The following is a 17,344-nucleotide window of genomic DNA, read 5'->3' on the forward strand; positions in this document are numbered from 1 at the left end:
GCATTAATAGATAGTTTTAGTAGATCATACTATCACGCTTCGCGTATTACGTATCTATTACATGATCATTCTCATTATACGAAAAAAGCGCCGCCGTGCGATTGTTAATTGGATATCATAATGCAAACATTTCCGTGACTCATATGAAAATCGGAAAGCGACACTAATTTTACATAAAATGAGAATGATCATGTGATAGTGATATAGATACGTGAAACGTGATGCGTATTGCGTGATACGTTTGATCAACTAAACGTCTCTAATATTATCAGTTTGAGACGTTTAGCCATAAATGACCTATTGTTATAACCTCATTTCCAAATCGAATTTATCACAAAAGTAAAATCCAAAGGATATAGAACCGTGCCTTATTACAAATCGTGTAACCATTTTTTTTACAAAGTTAGACCGCTTGTTATTGAAAATAAGCAATAAGGTCAAATTCTCACATGTTCTGGATGGTACAGTATGTATAACAAATTTGTGTATCAAAAACACAGAATTATAACACAGAAAATTAGTTTTAATCCTTTTCCAATCAATGGACCGCTGATTCTTTAATTACTGCTTAGGTTTTCCCAAAAATGTAACTTATGCTAATGATAATATATACACATTTTGAATTGACCTGCTTTTGAATTTTCATATAACCCACAATAATTCCGATTACCTGAAAGAATCTAAATAAGTTTTAAAGTAATTTGCGGACATTCACATCGTGTTCAACAAAAGACTTGATTGATCTATTTCCCTTCAAAAGCATTGCTATTGTTTGTAGTTGTTTGTAGAATTCCTTTCGACTCTATGACCATCATCATCATCATCATTATCATCATCATCATCATCATCTGTTTTGATTTCTTCATATCCATTGTCAATCTTTTTCATCTTTAAATCCATCCAACCATATTTAGGCCAAGGTCGTATTTTTATGCGACCTCTGACTCTACCACCTCCATAGACGTGGTGAAATAGGGGCTGAGATCTCCCTAAAGCTTCTCTCACGATATCGGACTTAGCTACTACACGTGAAGGTCTTCTTTTTTCGTGTATAGTCTCAACGTGATTTTCGGATTCTTGCACAGCCTTTGCTATTGCTTTTTGCACATAATCATCGGAGACTAGGCAAGCTTTGAAACAACCTTTACACTTATACGGGCATCCAGCACTGTGTTTGATATCGCCATCAACTCGGAGTAGAGGACGAAGCAGAGTGTGTTTTGTACTTGAAGTGAGACAGTAAGTTTTTTGATCTTCTTTGCCATTGCAATCAGATTCTTCTTCCGACATGGCTTCCAAACGTTTGTGATAAGCAGATTTTGCACGCCAATACAAGTTTGAGAACTGTTTTTGATTTGCTTGATTTTCTAATGAGAACGTATTTCCACATTGCACTCTGTCATTTCGATGGTGGGTTGGGGGTGCTGACTGAGCTCTGCGGTAACTTTTTCGAATTCCTTCTAACGTGTTGTAGTTGTATGAGTTGATAAATAACGACGTGTTGCTATCATTATCGTTGGAGTTACATATTAGATTCTCATTACTGTTTCCGTTGTCACAACTGCTATTTTCTAAAACAGCAGAATTATTTGGTGTTTCTGGATGTATGGAAGTTATTGTAAGTTCTAGCGCTGCAATATGTTTATCGTTTTCCTTGCGCTTTATAAATCTACAGAATTTTCTATGGCTCTCTTCTTTAATTGTGATCCTTTTTTCGGAGCTTTGCTTTGAAGTTGTTGAGGAAGTGGATGTTCCATTCAACAATTTGTTTGAATCTATATCTCCCTGTGTTGTATTTTGATCGCCAAGACGTGTCCCTCGAATAATGTCCTCCTTGTTTAAACCGACAGGACAAGTATGTTTTAAAGGTACTATAACACGCGGGCCTGCAGTTTGAGGACGAGGCATTTTATTAGATAGCCACGGATTATTGTTTGAAGAATACGACGTCAACCTCAGCCTCTCGTCGACGACTCTAGGCATTTCATTCCAACTGACGTTTGGGAGAGGATACACGGTTTTGTCAGTATGCGACGATCTCTTTTGGCAGATGACTTCGTCAGATGTCGGTGATTCATTACGGGCTGACGACGCCGGTCTAGTGCATTGTGAAGTTTGTGATTTATTAATACCACTTGCAAAGCATTTGGTGCGTTTTGTATCTTTATTTGAATCACAATCAATGTGAGAAGTCTCGGCAAGGTTTATTTCCCTTTTGCAATTTTCTTGCGTGTTATCATTCTTTTGTGTGAAGCGTCTTGATTGTGGACGAACACAGTTTTTGCTCAAAGCTTTATTTTTTGTATTTTTGATTGTTTGTGTCGCTTTTTCCGATGTGGATAATGCTGTTCGTGACGTAACTCCTTGGTAATACACAAGACCCGGCCATTCATTTGACGCAACTCGAAGTGTATTAAGACTAACTTCTTCACTTTTCAGCATCATTCTTTTCATTAATCCGTAACTCTGAAAAACAAAATATATTCATTAAACAGTTATTTATATTATTGTTGCACAGCACCGATCTGGTAATATATTGTCTTTAAAATGTTAAAAATCGGAATAATAATATGCAAACACTAATCGCTAAACACCAAAGTTTCCATTACCATTCCAATTCATTAATCAAGTAATGTGTAAATTGGTATACACATTATAAGCCGATCAAACTCAAGGCAGTCGAAATTGTTTTCATTTTTTTCTCAATTTAAGAACATAAAAGCGTTTCTAGTATCAAACGTTTCTACTACAAACACTCATCGCTTTAAAATGAAATCCAAATACTCTCTCTAAGTCAATTATGTTAATCAACATTTAAGAGAACCGATAATATGTGATGCATTATTCAATTTCACTGGAGAGAAAATAAAGTCAATTCATTATTAGTTTTAAAACCATTGACCATCGTTGAAAACGAATTCAAACACACCACAAAACATTGTATGTAACAAAGAATCTGATATAACCTCAATATTCCACAAGAAGGATATTTATCAATATTTACAAATCGTGTTCAAACCAATAACAAAAATCACTAAAGTATAATGCATTGTCCATTACTCTAAATCTCTGCTCTTTCCTTGTCGGTATTGGATTCGCATGGTTTCATAACTCTTTGATAAGCCTGCTAAAAAGTAAGGGCGGCAGAGAGAATGCGATTGGGGAGGGGGAGAAGGGGGTGCATTAATGATAAGAGGAAAAATGAAATTAAACTCCAAAGCACGCACCCAAGGTGGCAATAGTGGAGTCCCAGTGGAATAATCAATGAAAGATATAGAATGGAGGAATGGCTGAAGAGGAAATATGAAATCAATAGTACAGGCGACGGTAGAAATGCTTTGAAATACGGGGGATCGCTCACAATAAAGGAAGTATAAATAAAAATAGTGGAATGAATTTTATTATGTTATTGGCGTAACCAAAACAACAACCAATCTTTCCGACAAATTAAACACACCACGGAGGCTTATATCTGCTCATTTATCGTTACATCTTAGTTATCGAATATCAACCGATAGCAGTTTGCATGCGCAGTAAGAGACCTGTAGCCCGAATCACAAACGTTAACCAGTTAACTGCCGTACTCTGGAAAGACATGTGTTTTAAAATTTGGCCAGAAAACTCGTCCTTCGAACATCGATTTATTTAAATATTTCTCATCTTGTCAAAAAAAACCTCTCAAACTGGGGGTCCCAAGTTAGAGAGTTTTTGACAAGATGAGAGATATTGAAATCGATTAATATTTGAAGGACGAGTTTTCTGGACAAATTTTAAAAAACGCGATTTTCCAGAGTACAGCAGTTAACTGGCTAAAATACGTTTGTGATTTACAAATTAAGACATCATTTTAGAAGATAATTCTACCAAGTTACATGGCTTAATCTGCTTCAAAATGCTTTATGTTTAAGGCGGAAAATAACGACAGATTCATACAAAATTTGGTGCCTTTTATCTATTATTATACCTCGAGAGTTCATAACGAGTACTTACCGACACATGAATTGAATGAGGCAATACTTTACCCAAGGAACAAACCAATGGTAATAATCAACTCCTTTTCCTCTATAGCTACCTATTCATATAGTTTGGAAAAGGGAATTTCTAATACCATAATGACCCAAAATGTAACTAGAGGGCAGTCGATGGAAGGCAATTTACATTCTCAGTTACGAGAAAAGCAGACATGTAAATCATCTGGTGACTGCTATACTCAATGGCGCACTTAGAGGTGATTATTGATGGCGTGCCTGAATGTGGAACGGCTTTCTTCACATTGATTGATATGCTCAGAATATGAATTAACCCTTAAACAGGTGGATTGAACACATTTCCGTTTCTCTCATGACATAATCTGGCTTTAACTGCAATACCGAACCTCCAAGAACTCAACGATTCGCAAGAGAGAGCAAGATTCGAACCCCATACCTTCCCATCCGAAGAATTGTCATACCCTAGACCACATAGCCGCACAAATTAAGCCTTTAACTGGTACAGTGAACATCTTTCAAATAGCAATTTGTCTCAATACCGGCCCGCTTTCGTCAAATGGCATTTATAATGATGGAGCACAGGATTCAAAACTGAGGATCTCTTTGCTTGCCAAATATAGTAACATCTGGAGTCAAATCCTGGTTAAACAAACTCGTATGTTACGTAAACAACTAAACGTATCAAGAGTATGAGCAGCAGGATGAGCATCAATGTGGATAGACAAGAAGGAAATTCAGCCAGTATTTAGGATAGTATCACACCCAAATCATGAAATTGCGAAACAGTTTTGTAGAACTTAATTTATTTTATCGATCTATCTATCTATCTATCTATCTATCTATCTATCTATCTATCTATTTATCTATCTATCTATCTATCTTTCTCTATCTATCTATCTATCTATCTATCTATCTATCTATCTATCTATCTATCTATCTATCTATCTATCTGACTACCTACCAATCTATTTACCTACCATTTGTTTACCGACCTATCTGTCTATCCACCTGGCTGTGTGTTGGGTTGTGTATGTGTGCGTTTATGTGTTTGTGCGTTTGTCTATCATGTATGGAACATTACCTCTTGAACTTTCTTGTGGAACTACACTCGATTCCTTGCCTGTTAGCTTGTCAGTGTTAAAGTTGTCTTCAACCAGCCCTCTATGTCCTGTTCCAAACTTGGAATTTCTCTCCCTCTTTTGCATCGACGCATTTTTCCTCTAAGAAGTGTTTCATAATTGTTTCAAGGCGTTTGTTGTGCAAAATATACATCAATTTTAACATTTTACTATTTTGCAACATTGTCTTGATTCTAATTCTTACCACTACAACTTTATGTGTTGTGATCTCATAAGTTGGATAACATTATATATTTTGCCAATCCCCATAAATGATAACGCGTAATGATATCAAGTTTTCAAGGATAATTTGTGATGTAAGATTATCAAGTGCAGATGGAAACTTGGGAACAGTGATGCCCACAGACTACATCGTCCTCCACTGTCCAGTAACTAAGCTTGAAGGTGGCTATAATAATAATAATAATAATAATAATAATAATAATAATAATAATAATAATAATAATAATAATAATAATAATAATAATAATAATAATAATAATAATGCTGAAAACTTATATAGCGCTATAACTAAGAGACGCCAGACTCTAAGCGCTTAAATTACCAATTACTTTGGCTGAAATATACTAATTCACACACACAAGCGCGCGCACACACAGACACACACACACACACACACACACACACACACACACAACACGGGACAACACAAACTATCAAACAATTCTTAGGGTGGAGGAAGACATTCGAAGCTGGGTTGACGAAATGTATTTGGAGGTGAAGTCATACGCTACTATCTACTACTAAATACATCGATACATCTCATTGTGACGTGCTACCATTACAATGTAATAATCTGGCCAACAATGAGGATGTCCAAGGAGTGATGCCCTGTCGAAGCAGGCTGATTTTGGGTAACGATTTTTTTCTTGTAGTTTTATTGTTTGTTTTTTTGCTTTGTCTGGCACCATTTCATACACATTTTTTCCAATGTTAACGGCTAGCTGGTTAATGGGTAGCCTCAAACTGGACGAAATGATTGATTACCTTTTCCAAACTGCATAATTCTGCTCTCTGCCTGAGCTGGTGCACTTTGGCTTACTTTTTCTTAAGTGCTACCTTAACATTTAATTTTAAATGACGCAAAAAATGCCACAAGCGCATTAAGGCTAATACTGATGATGATGATGATGATGATGATGATGATGATGATGATGATGATGATGATGATGATGATGAAAATAAAAATAATAATAATAATAATAATAATAATAATAATAATAATAATAATAATAATAATAATAATAATAATAATAATAATAATAATAATAATAATAATAATAATAATAATAATAATAATAATAATAATAATAATAATAATAATATTAACAGTAGTAGTAGTAGTAGTAGTAGTAGTAGTAGTAGTAGTAGTAGTAGTAGTAGTAGTAGTAGTAGTAGTAGCAGTAATAATAATAATAATAATAATAATAATAATAATAATAATAATAATAATAATAATAATAATAATAATAATGCGTTCTCCAAGCCCTCAAGGCGCTATACAATGATCAATTGCATAAAAATTACACATTTTAAATATAAATTCCGCACATTACTTGCTTGCGTACTTACTCACACATAAACACAAACATACACACACACACACACACACACACACACACACACATGAACAAAAAGTGTAATAGAATAAGACTCATAGTTCTCGATATCAACGCAACACCAGGCTAAGCCTACCCTGAGTGAGCAACATTTGTATGGTGTTTGTATCCATTCTTTAGAAAGACAATCATTTAGGTCTTCGATAAGTAGCGACGTAACAAAAATCAATGCAGCCGTTCAATAGTGGCTATTGATTTTTAAGTTGATTGGATACATAAGACAAAATAGAGTGGCGTCAATAGCTTAACGGTATGTGTTTCGTCTTGCATTTAAGTCAAGCGATGTTGAGTGTGATAAGAAGTTAGCTATATAACAAAATTTGACCTCGGTGTTGTTTCTCTGATTAAGATATTTTACACAAATTTCAACCCACTCCGTGGTCCCAGTTGCTCAGTTGGTAGAGCACTCGCTTCACACAATTGGACTGAGATCGATCCCGGGTGCAGTCGAGATTTTTTTTTTTTTGACGCTCCTGTCCTCACTGCAGTGATTGGATAGCTGGTTCTGTTAAATCTGGCGGATAGTACTTTGCCATAAACTAGTGTCCTATCAACAAGGATAGCAAGCAATTGCTATCTCTGTTTCACTCCATATATTGAAACTGGGATAAACTCTGGGTTCATGAGCCTATTGAATCTGACGGACTAAAAGAGAGGGAGAGGAACAACTCCCTTAACTAAGGTGTGAATGAGGATGTGGTTAAAAGAGGCGATGAATCTGTTAAAGATGTAGTCCAAAAATGATGTCCTGCAGGCAAATTATACTGTATGTCCTGGTGAGGGAATAGAGCTTTATAAAGAGAACTTATGAGCAAAGTGGATCCATGACGATGCGCCAAATAAATGTCAATAATTGGCGGAAAGAGAAAAACATTACGTATTCCCTCTAAGAATAATAGGGTACTGATAATTAAATTGAAACGACCTTTTTCCAGCTTTTCGTCCAACCGAGTCACCGATCAAATGATTTGTTGCTGTCCAACGATTGGATATTTCTTAGCAAATTATGTAAACACGCTGTTGTGCTAATGAATGTCGTAAACATACCTATTGGTTAGACTGAACAAAAGGACCTGTTCGGATTTAGGATATTTTGAAAACTGTAACACTGTTTATTACTGGGTGGGGCTCCTGACCTTCCATAGTGGGCAGGGAGGTACATACTGTGTCTTCTATCCCCGTATATCTGTTTTCCAACTTGCATTCTGTCTTTATCTTGGAATGAGATTACTTGGTTTTGTCCTGGCCCTGGCCGGAATCCTGGCTTGGAGGGAAACAGTCAAATGCATAGTTATTGCTTTGAGAGATGATATTTTTTTTCCTTGTAAATCATCTCTCTGCTATGTATATTATATTTGTTATTTTGAATTTATAATGTAAGCATTTGAGTTTGTTCCTCTTGTGGGGGCCGTGCTTGTGTCCAGATGAGACTTATTGGTGATCTCAAACTAAGTACATTGATGGAATCTCTTGGAATCTACATCTAATCCTTATTTGTTCCCAGTTCCCCTTTGTCTTACTTTTTCTTGGATGCTTTAATTGTAATTCTAGAACTTTTTACTCTCCCATTTTCTTCCTTTTTACTGGCACTGATATAACCTAAATGTGTTGCAAGCGCCGTATAACCCTTAAAAACAAACATAAAAACACACTGTTTATTATGTATCTAAGTCATATTGATCATATTTTGCAATGTGTTCAATGACTCGAACACACTAACAAAATTTAGTTCGTTCTTATTGATTTGTAACTCGATGCCAAGGGTTCAACTTTGCGGACCATCGGTATGGCACTCACCTTGTAACTTATAGGTCGTAGGTTCGAAGACCAGTGTGGGCAGCGCAAGATTGAGTCTTTGGAAAAGGCTTTTTGCTCACATATTCCCAACATACAGAAATATGATGAATACCTAGTAGATAGCAAAATTGTGTCTGTCGATGAAAAATCAAAAGAACGCTTTATAGAAGGAACGAAACTGACGTCACTCAGCTATAATACTTGAATATTTGTTCTTTGACAGTCATTTTAATGATTAGTTAGTGCTTCCTAAATTATATAAATCGTATAAACATTCAAAGTTACACATAGTTTTGTGTATTGGTACGTTATATCCAGCCGGCTGGAGAATGTTGTGAGTATTTTACTTAAACGATAACATCACTTAGTATAGTGCCCATTCATCGTTACTGTTGGCTTATGACCCCTTGTAATACGCCTTGAGCACATAATATAATGAATATTGCTCTATACAACGTCATTTTTAAACATCACAGCAACTGTCAGATAAGGGAAATTAGACTGTATTTAAATAAAAAGGTTAATCCCCATAATGTTGCTTGACAAGGCGATTTGTAAACGATATTATTATTAAGTAGTCAATAATAGGGAGAAATATGCCAGCGAAAGGGGTAAACATTATCCAGGCGTTTTAAGTGTTTGTATCGATCTGTCTCGATTAATCGATAGATCGATGTTAAAATGATAAGCACAAACGGTCTCCTCGCCCCAACGCTGGGATGTGTGATTTGTGGTGACGCTGTTTGTGGATTAGAGCAGGGATGGGCTTGGAATGTTGATGATGCTGTGGCTTATTTTGATTACGATGACTGTGCTGATGATGATGATGATGATGATGATGATGATGATGATGATGACAAATGGTGATGGTGATGGTGATAATAATAATAATAATAATAATAATAATAATAATAATTAATAATAATAATAATAATAATAATAATAATAATAATAATAATAATAATAATAATAATAATAATAATAATAATGATAATAATAATAATAATGATAATAATAATAATAATAATAATAATAAGAAGAAGAAGAAGAAGAAGAAGAAGAAGAAGAAGAAGAAGAAGAAGAAGAAGAAGAAGAAGAAGAAGAAGAAGAAGAAGAAGAAGAAGAATATGATAAAGTTGATTATCATAACCGTAATAGTCACCAACATAAGCATTGCCATCATTTACATCATCAGTAGTACAACACCATGGAATGTATGGGGATTAAGGAGAGAAAATATACAAACAAATCAAGCACTCATTCTTGTCATTTCTTTTATTTTCATTTTAATCAACAGAATTTGTAAATAAAAATATCTTAAAATTGAACATAAATCATAGATGAAGAAAATCACACACCCGATAATAAACAGATCTTGGATTATGGCTCTTGGGTTTTCTCATAAATTAATTAATAGTGTAATTGAAAACATTAATTGTATAAATTTGTAATATTGGAACTGGGAGTGAATATGGGTTTTATATCTCTTCTTTACTTGTCGTAAAACACGTATCTAAATCTCACATGTACGCCCTTTAGCATTCCACAAAGGAATATATATATATATATATATATATATTATATATATATATATATATATATATATATATATATATAAATATATATATATATATATATATATATTATATATATATATATCATCCATCAACAAACGCCTAATGCCAACAGGAATCACCCATGTTGTCATAAGTGAACAAATCTTACATAATGAAGTAAAAAATCTAACTATTTGGAATTCCTTGTGAACTACAAATGTAACCCATTTTCTCAAATCGGCGATATGTCAAGATGAACTAGTAGCTGGAAATTGAATTTATAGCTATAAATAGGTAGGGGAGGGGGGGAGTAGTCCTTCAGCATCATTGGGCCCACGGGGTCGGAGTTTATCCCTGTTTCTATAGCGTGAACCCGACCATAGCATAGTTGCTTGCTACCATTTGGATAGGACTCTCGTCTAAATCAAAGTACTTTCCGCCAAGTCTAACAGACTCAGCTACCCATTGACTGCTAGGTGGACCTAAATATGAAACTGGTGAATTTCTATTCTTAAAGGTGAAGAATAAATACAATCAAAGAGTGCAGTGGAAAAGCTATGGGTGTCCACTTTTCGAAATCTCTGTGACTGGCCCCCTTGAATGAGATCAGCGGTCCTAACCTTCCTTCCATAAATTAAACAGCAGAAAAACTACAACCGTTACAGATCTAGGTATGGTTGTGGGTTTTTTCTTTCGCTGTTCTATTTATGGATGGAGAACCCAGATGCACCGACATCACTCAAGGGGGATAATCACAAAAAATTCCCAATCTGTGGGTATTTCCCCCTGTACTCTTCAATTTCTTACATTTGCACAAAACCTACATTTCGTGTTTCTTATCGTTTTACTTGCAAATTCACTTTACACGGGATTATTTTTCGGGAGATAATACCGTTTCAAGAGGATGGTCCGGAATGAACGAGATTCCGAAAATCGAATTTAAAGTGAGAACTTTAAAATTTACATCTGATATTTAGGTTGGGGGGGGGGGGGGGTTAAGGAGATTAGTACAAACAATATTTCACGATTAAAAGTCAATTTCTAATATCACGTTTATCCAACGACAAATGCAATAGAAATCTGAATAATAATAATAATAATAATAATAATAATAATAATATAATAATAATAATAATAATAATAATAATAATCATCATAATAATATAATAATAATAATAATAATAATAATAATAATAATAATAATAATAATAATAATAATAATAATAATAATAAAATATAATAATAATAATAATAATATAATAATAATAATAATAATAATAATAATAATAATAATAATAATAATAATAATAAATGTCATTTCTAATGGACTTTTCCACGTATACAACATTCTTTAAGCGTTTGGCATTGGTCGGATGGATAATATATAACATAACATAAAAACAGTTAACCCCGTGACGCTAAATTTTCAATTGTGAGTTCACATGACAAGGAACTCATTATCAGGTGTAAGGTTTGCAAGATGAGGGTCATTTGAATTGATCGATATTTGAAGAACGAGTTTACTGGCCATTAAAAAAATACGTGTCTTTCCAGAGTACGACAGTTAAGTGGTCAAAAAAAAAGAAAAGAGATTTCACTCGACTTTAAAAATTATTGTTGAAACTACTCGTCATTTAACAATGGCAAATCATAATTAATAATACATTTCATATTACAGACACTCATAACATTCATAAAATTTGAGCTGTATTAAATAAGCAAAATGCATTTCAAAGAATGCGAGAGAATGTGTAAAACAAACCGAAATACAATCAACTATTTAATTCAAAATATTATTTTAAAAAGCAAATCATTACGTTGAATTCACCGTAACCAACATAATCGTAAAGCACACAGAAATATATCAAATGTCCATTTAGCACCATAAGCAAATTGCACAATAGTCTCCAATAGAAAGTTTCATATTTCCTCACGTTTATGTAATTGCATATACATTGACAAACGCGTCTCTGATTTTTTTTAAAAATTGGTTACTATCCCCTCCCCGCCTCCTGTCATTAACTCACTCAACTTGGCCCCCCTCTCTATGCTGTCCCCGATCCCTAAAGATTGTTTGGTTGCCTTCTCCATTGTTGTTCAATCCAAAAGTAAATTGATAACTACTCTATTGTCTCAAATAGACCCCCCCCCCCCCCCCCCCCATCTATTTTTTTCCAGAATTTGTGCGCACCTCCCTCCACCAGTCGAAACTTAATCGCACCTACCCTCCCCCCCCCCTACCCCTCCCCCGACAACCCTTCTATCAAATTTCAGCTCACGAAATTTGCCGGTTAAAATTTTGCTACCACAAGTTGCTCAACTTTTTTAATTAAATCATTTTGAAAAATATACTCTCTATGCAGTTAATGATATTTTGTTAGCAGTATATTTGATTAAAAGAAAACACCACATCTCGCCACGCCTAAATTTCAAAAATACCATAAATGCGCACCCCCATCCCCTTCCTTGAATTGGTCAAATTGTGCCCCTCCCCCCCCCCCCTTTCTTTGATCAAGTTGCGCACCTCCACCCCTCCCACTCCTTCTATTGAAGTTTGGCCAAAGTGCACAACCCTCTTCCATTGCTACCCCCTCTCCCGTTCTATTTGATGAACTAGAGTACTGATACCATATAAAGGTTAAAAAATAGTCTAGTAGCTTTAATAAGACGTATATAATTTGTATCAGAAAAATGTTAACAATGATGAGGTTTTAAATATCACTTCCAAATACCGTGATAGTCAGTGATAGGGATGAGCGGGTTAAACATACAAAACATGGTCTGGAATACTCAAATGGAAAAAGACCGCCTCTGGACAACTAACTGTGACCTAAAGCTTCTTATTGATTATCGGTATTATGTCGGGATGAACCGATTTTTTTAAAAAATCGAGTTTGAAGTGATAATTGTCAAAATTAAACAATCTGAGACTTAAATCTTTTGAGGGACTACATTCGTTCCTTTTTCAGATTAGGCGGATTAATTCATATAGAATTTCATAACTCAGACTTTCAATTCAATATTAATATCACGTGTAGCCGTCACAACGTTAAACCGAAGCCAACATTATGTTCAAAGTAAACATCAATATTAAGAAATTAGTTATTAATTATGTCCAGTTTAATACGGAATACAGAAAAGCTATCTGGACTTGGGGTCAGGGAAACTCATTTTACTGAACAAACTTAACAAGGCAAAAGGCTCATTACAAAAGCTAAGACCTATCGTTCTACTGTCAGAAAATGGTTAGGCTTATTACTTTGAAGCGAATACGACCAGCAGTGGAGGATTATCTGTCACCTTCTCAAAGTGGGTTCCGAAAAGAAATAAGCACACGTGACACAGTGTGGACACTTAGATGGCTAAAAGCTAGAACCCTACAAGAAGAGTTTTCAATTCTCGGTAATGATATGATTTCTACTTTCGACACAATATGTAGAAACAAATTGTTAATAGCATTAAAAAGCTTTCTGGGGAGGGACCATGTTAGATTGCTTATCAACACAACTCTCACATTTACGTCAGGCAAAGAATCAGCAACAATCAGAACAACAGTTTGAACGCCACAGGGGGACGGTCTTGGTCCTATCTTATTCGAAGCAGCCCTCAGAGAATTAAGATCAAAAATAGCTCCAAATCAAAGACTAACCCGTGAACTTATTTACGCAGACGATGTGGACCTCATTTATTTGCGACTCGGAACAAGAAGCACGTAACTATCTACCAGTCTTATCTAACACCCTAAGTCAATGGAACCTCAAAGTCAACGAAACAAAAACAGAAATAACAGTAGTTGAACAGATCAAAGATGATTGGAAAAATGTCAGGAAGCTTGGAAACTTGATCAAAGAGGAAGAAGACATACAAAGAAGCAAATATCTGGTATAGGCAGGAAATCATTAGCGAAAGCAAAAGAATAAACCTCTACAAAGCCCATGTGGATTAATGAAAAAGAATTTAAACAGTCTAGACGCCCTACACAGAATACAATTCCGTCGAGTCATAAGTGTGATATGGCCAGAAAAGCTTAGTAACCAAGATCTCTACGACTGTTGCAGAGCACGCCCTGTCGGTGATAAAATAAAACAACAAAGATGGCCACATTCTCCAAAGAAGCAATAACATACCTGCCTAGCCAGCAATGAAGGAATACTTCAACACCGGGGAAAACACCGCGGGCAAACACCAACATCTATATACCAACAACACTAAATTCCGCCCTGAAGACATACCATCCATCGTCTGCTCCAATCAGCACCAGAACAATACGTACTATCTTTACATATACAAAAAAAAACCAATTCCATCAAAACTGAAGTCTCTTAAAACGTTGGCACAAGAAGACAGGGATACGTGTAAAATATAACAAAAGGAATCCAACAAGCAGAGGATATGCTGACAACCGCACAGTTCATGACAAGGATCCTTGAGACTACGTTGCCAAGTTCAATCTTTCCAGTTCTTTAACTATAATTTGGATTTCTTTTAATAATATACTAACCAATAAAACGTGGCCTTGTATAAAGCAAACTCTTTTTAGAGTTTAAAACATAACACCTTAGCGTTCCTAGTAGAAGTTCATTATACCCTGGTTAATGATGGATATCGACTTTATATACTATTTTCAAATAAGTTCAAGCCGTTTAAAGATAATTGTATTAACTATCTTTATTTCTTTCTTTTTCAATCGGAATTTTCTATGGGAGCCACTGTGAAAATTGCTATAAAATCCTTTGGTTTCGTCTCTATAATGAGAAGAAATTGATTTAATAGTAACGTGTGTAAATTAAATCATAAAACAGTCAAAAACAAAAAATAAAATATCAAAATCTTTGAAATAGGTAAACATTAATCATAAACAAATGGACGGCCTTCGATTCCTTGTCCGCAAATGGCCATGACAATATTCTCCGTATTCCTCCCAAGCGCAAACATTATAACAGCATTCCTCTGTGATTCCCCTTTTCTTTCTTTTGAGAACAGCCTTTTTGGAAGATCCATGGTGGAGGAATGAAGACGCTAACCGTTTTGTGAAGAAAACACTAGAATCTGTCGCGGGAAAATGAAAAAAAGATAACATTCAATTAGATATAATTGCTGCACTAAAACGTAAAGAAAAAAAAAACAACTTGAGCATCTATGCAGCACAATATTCACTAAACGTGCTAAAGCGCTTTACATGGGGTCCTTAGATAATAGCAACAATTAATATAAAGGACGAGACGTCTGTTTGGAAAGATTAGAATTTTTCCCGGACAAAGACAACGTTATTCATAATAATATACTTGAGCTTTTATATACCGCAATATCTACTAAACGTGCTCAAAGCGCTATACAACGCTTTAACGGCCAGGTTTTCATGTTACACCTGAGTATGGTGAAAGAATATGATTGAAGAACCTTTACCAAGGGCTAAATTATGCGCGTCTTAGAGCAAGACTCGAACCCAGGATCTGAAGAAGAGTGTCATACCACCATACCACATAGCAGCACAAATTGATATTTTAAAATTGCTATTTCGTCATATTTTCTTCTGTGACTCTAAAGTTTAATGTTTTGCTTTGTAACATTGCGATTGGCGTTGAGCGATGTCTCTGTTGAAAAAAAAGGTAATATCGCCTCACATGAGTCCTCTCTCGTGCTACATATGTTGCTGTTGGCTTGGGACCCTTTGTAAAGTGCTTTTAGTACGTTCAGTGGATATTACGCTATATCAAAGCTCAAGTTTTGATGTAAGATCGGTTTAATGTTGTGGAGAATGTGAGGACAAATTTAACGAGTGTGAAGTCTCTAGGACTCCAGGACCCAAATTATGTGTTGAGTTATCCTCTATGTTATTACATTATTTTGCCGTACCCTGACAAAAAAAATATCACATTATAAAAATGTAGGCCACAAAACTCGTCCTTCAAAAATCAATTAATTAAAATGACTTATCTGGTCAAAACTCTCAAACCTGAGACCCCTTTGAAGATAAGGGCCATCTAAATCGGTCGGTTTTTTTAGGGACGAGTTTTGTGGCCAACATTTTAAAATGTGTTTTTACCGAGTACGGCAATATTGATGACACATCACCGAGTTCTATAATTCAGTAATTGAGCTTAGGGCATCATCGCCCATCAAACATTCATTTGCTTAACATCATCTATGACTATTGCAATGTTGGGATGCAATAACGGGGAATTTGAATGATTGGTCAAGGTAATTAATCAATACTTGCTGCTGCTGTGCTTATACCGTCGGAGCTTCCCCCGCAAATTGTTTCTGTCCTTGACAATGATGATGATGCTGATGATGATGATGATGATGATGATGATGATGATGATGATGATGATGATGATGATGATGGTGGTGGTGGTGATGATGATAATAATAATGGTGATGATGATGATGATTATCATCATCATCGTTATTTAATAATAATAATAATAATAATAATAATAATAATAATAAGAAGAAGAAGAAGAAGAAGAAGAAGAAGAAGAAGAAGAAGGAGGAGGAGGAGGAGGAGGAGGAGGAGGAGGAGGAGGCTCACAATGAGAAGGATCGGAGAAGGGGGGATAACACAAAGAACAAAATCCAATTTAAAATTGCTTATTATTCACCTTTTTCTTGTGATCTTTTAGTAGAAATTGCGGAAAAGATAAAACTATTTTCATCTGTGTCTCTTTTGGTTTGAGAGGTATCTATACTTCTTTTACCTCTTGATTCACGTCTGGAATAAAGAAGAAAAATATGTTCACAATCGTTCATGTCAAAATTATCTAGTGAAAACCTGTACTGGTAAATAATATTTTACTTCAGAGATATCTTGATATCAGATAAGAAGAATGAAGGCCTACACCCAATTATGCAATTTCGTATGTATCATTATTAAAGTTATAAAAACGTGCATTTATATGAAGAGGTATCCACTAAACGTGCTCAAAACGTTTTACAGGGGCTCCCTAACCAACAGCAACACTTAAAATGTAGGACGAGACCTGACGTTTTTTTTTTTCTTTGGCGATATTTTTTTCCGCTGTTCACGGCCAGGTACTCATTTTACAAATGAGTACGGTGAGATAATGTGAGTTAAAAGCATTTTCCAAGCACTCAACAATGCACCGCCCGGTCAGAAGGCGAATGTCATAAAGGCAAGCATTTGAATTTATTTCGGATCATTTTAACTGTAAATTCACTATCCATCATCCGGTTCCCGCCGACATACCACCGGATAGAGGCAATAAATCACATTCCTTGTG

At 35.2% G+C, this 17,344-nt stretch overlaps 2 protein-coding genes across 3 annotated transcripts in view; both read right to left on the reverse strand.

Moving 5' to 3' along the window:
- Window positions 1–555: 555 nt before the first annotated feature.
- On the reverse strand, window positions 556–5,194 carry LOC144969377 (uncharacterized). Its single transcript, XM_078908486.1, has 3 exons — window positions 5,071–5,194; window positions 4,023–4,072; window positions 556–2,466 (listed from the first exon to the last, which is right to left on the reverse strand). The coding sequence occupies exons 1-3, from the start codon at window positions 5,192–5,194 to the stop codon at window positions 766–768; spliced, it is 1,875 nt and encodes a 624-aa protein (XP_078764612.1). The 3' UTR covers window positions 556–765.
- A 7,169-nt stretch (window positions 5,195–12,363) lies between these two features.
- The window catches only part of LOC144968749 (uncharacterized), a 57,780-nt gene continuing 52,799 nt past the window's right edge, over window positions 12,364–17,344 (reverse strand). For both annotated transcript variants that reach the window (XM_078907390.1, XM_078907391.1), the window contains exons 4-5: window positions 16,706–16,815; window positions 12,364–15,149 (exon numbers count right to left, since the gene is read on the reverse strand). In XM_078907390.1, the coding sequence (XP_078763516.1) occupies window positions 14,953–15,149; window positions 16,706–16,815 (307 nt within the window). In that variant the 3' untranslated portion in view covers window positions 12,364–14,952. The remainder of the gene's footprint in view (window positions 15,150–16,705; window positions 16,816–17,344) is intronic.

Source organism: Berghia stephanieae, chromosome 3 (genome assembly GCF_034508935.2).
Source record: "Berghia stephanieae isolate SIO BIC M18660-M18661 chromosome 3, UCSD_Bste_1.3, whole genome shotgun sequence".
Classification (NCBI taxonomy): domain Eukaryota; kingdom Metazoa; phylum Mollusca; class Gastropoda; order Nudibranchia; family Aeolidiidae; genus Berghia; species Berghia stephanieae.

Excerpts from the sequence above, each read along its gene's own strand:
- LOC144969377 (XM_078908486.1), bottom strand. The coding sequence starts at position 5,194 with ATGCAAAAGAGGGAGAGAAATTCCAAGTTTGGAACAGGACATAGAGGG. Across the intron at positions 4,073-5,070 it reads TCCACAAGAAAGTTCAAGAG|GTAGCTATAGAGGAAAAGGA; the intron begins GTAATGTTCCAT and ends CTATATGAATAG. Across the intron at positions 2,467-4,022 it reads ACCATTGGTTTGTTCCTTGG|AGTTACGGATTAATGAAAAG; the intron begins GTAAAGTATTGC and ends TTTGTTTTTCAG.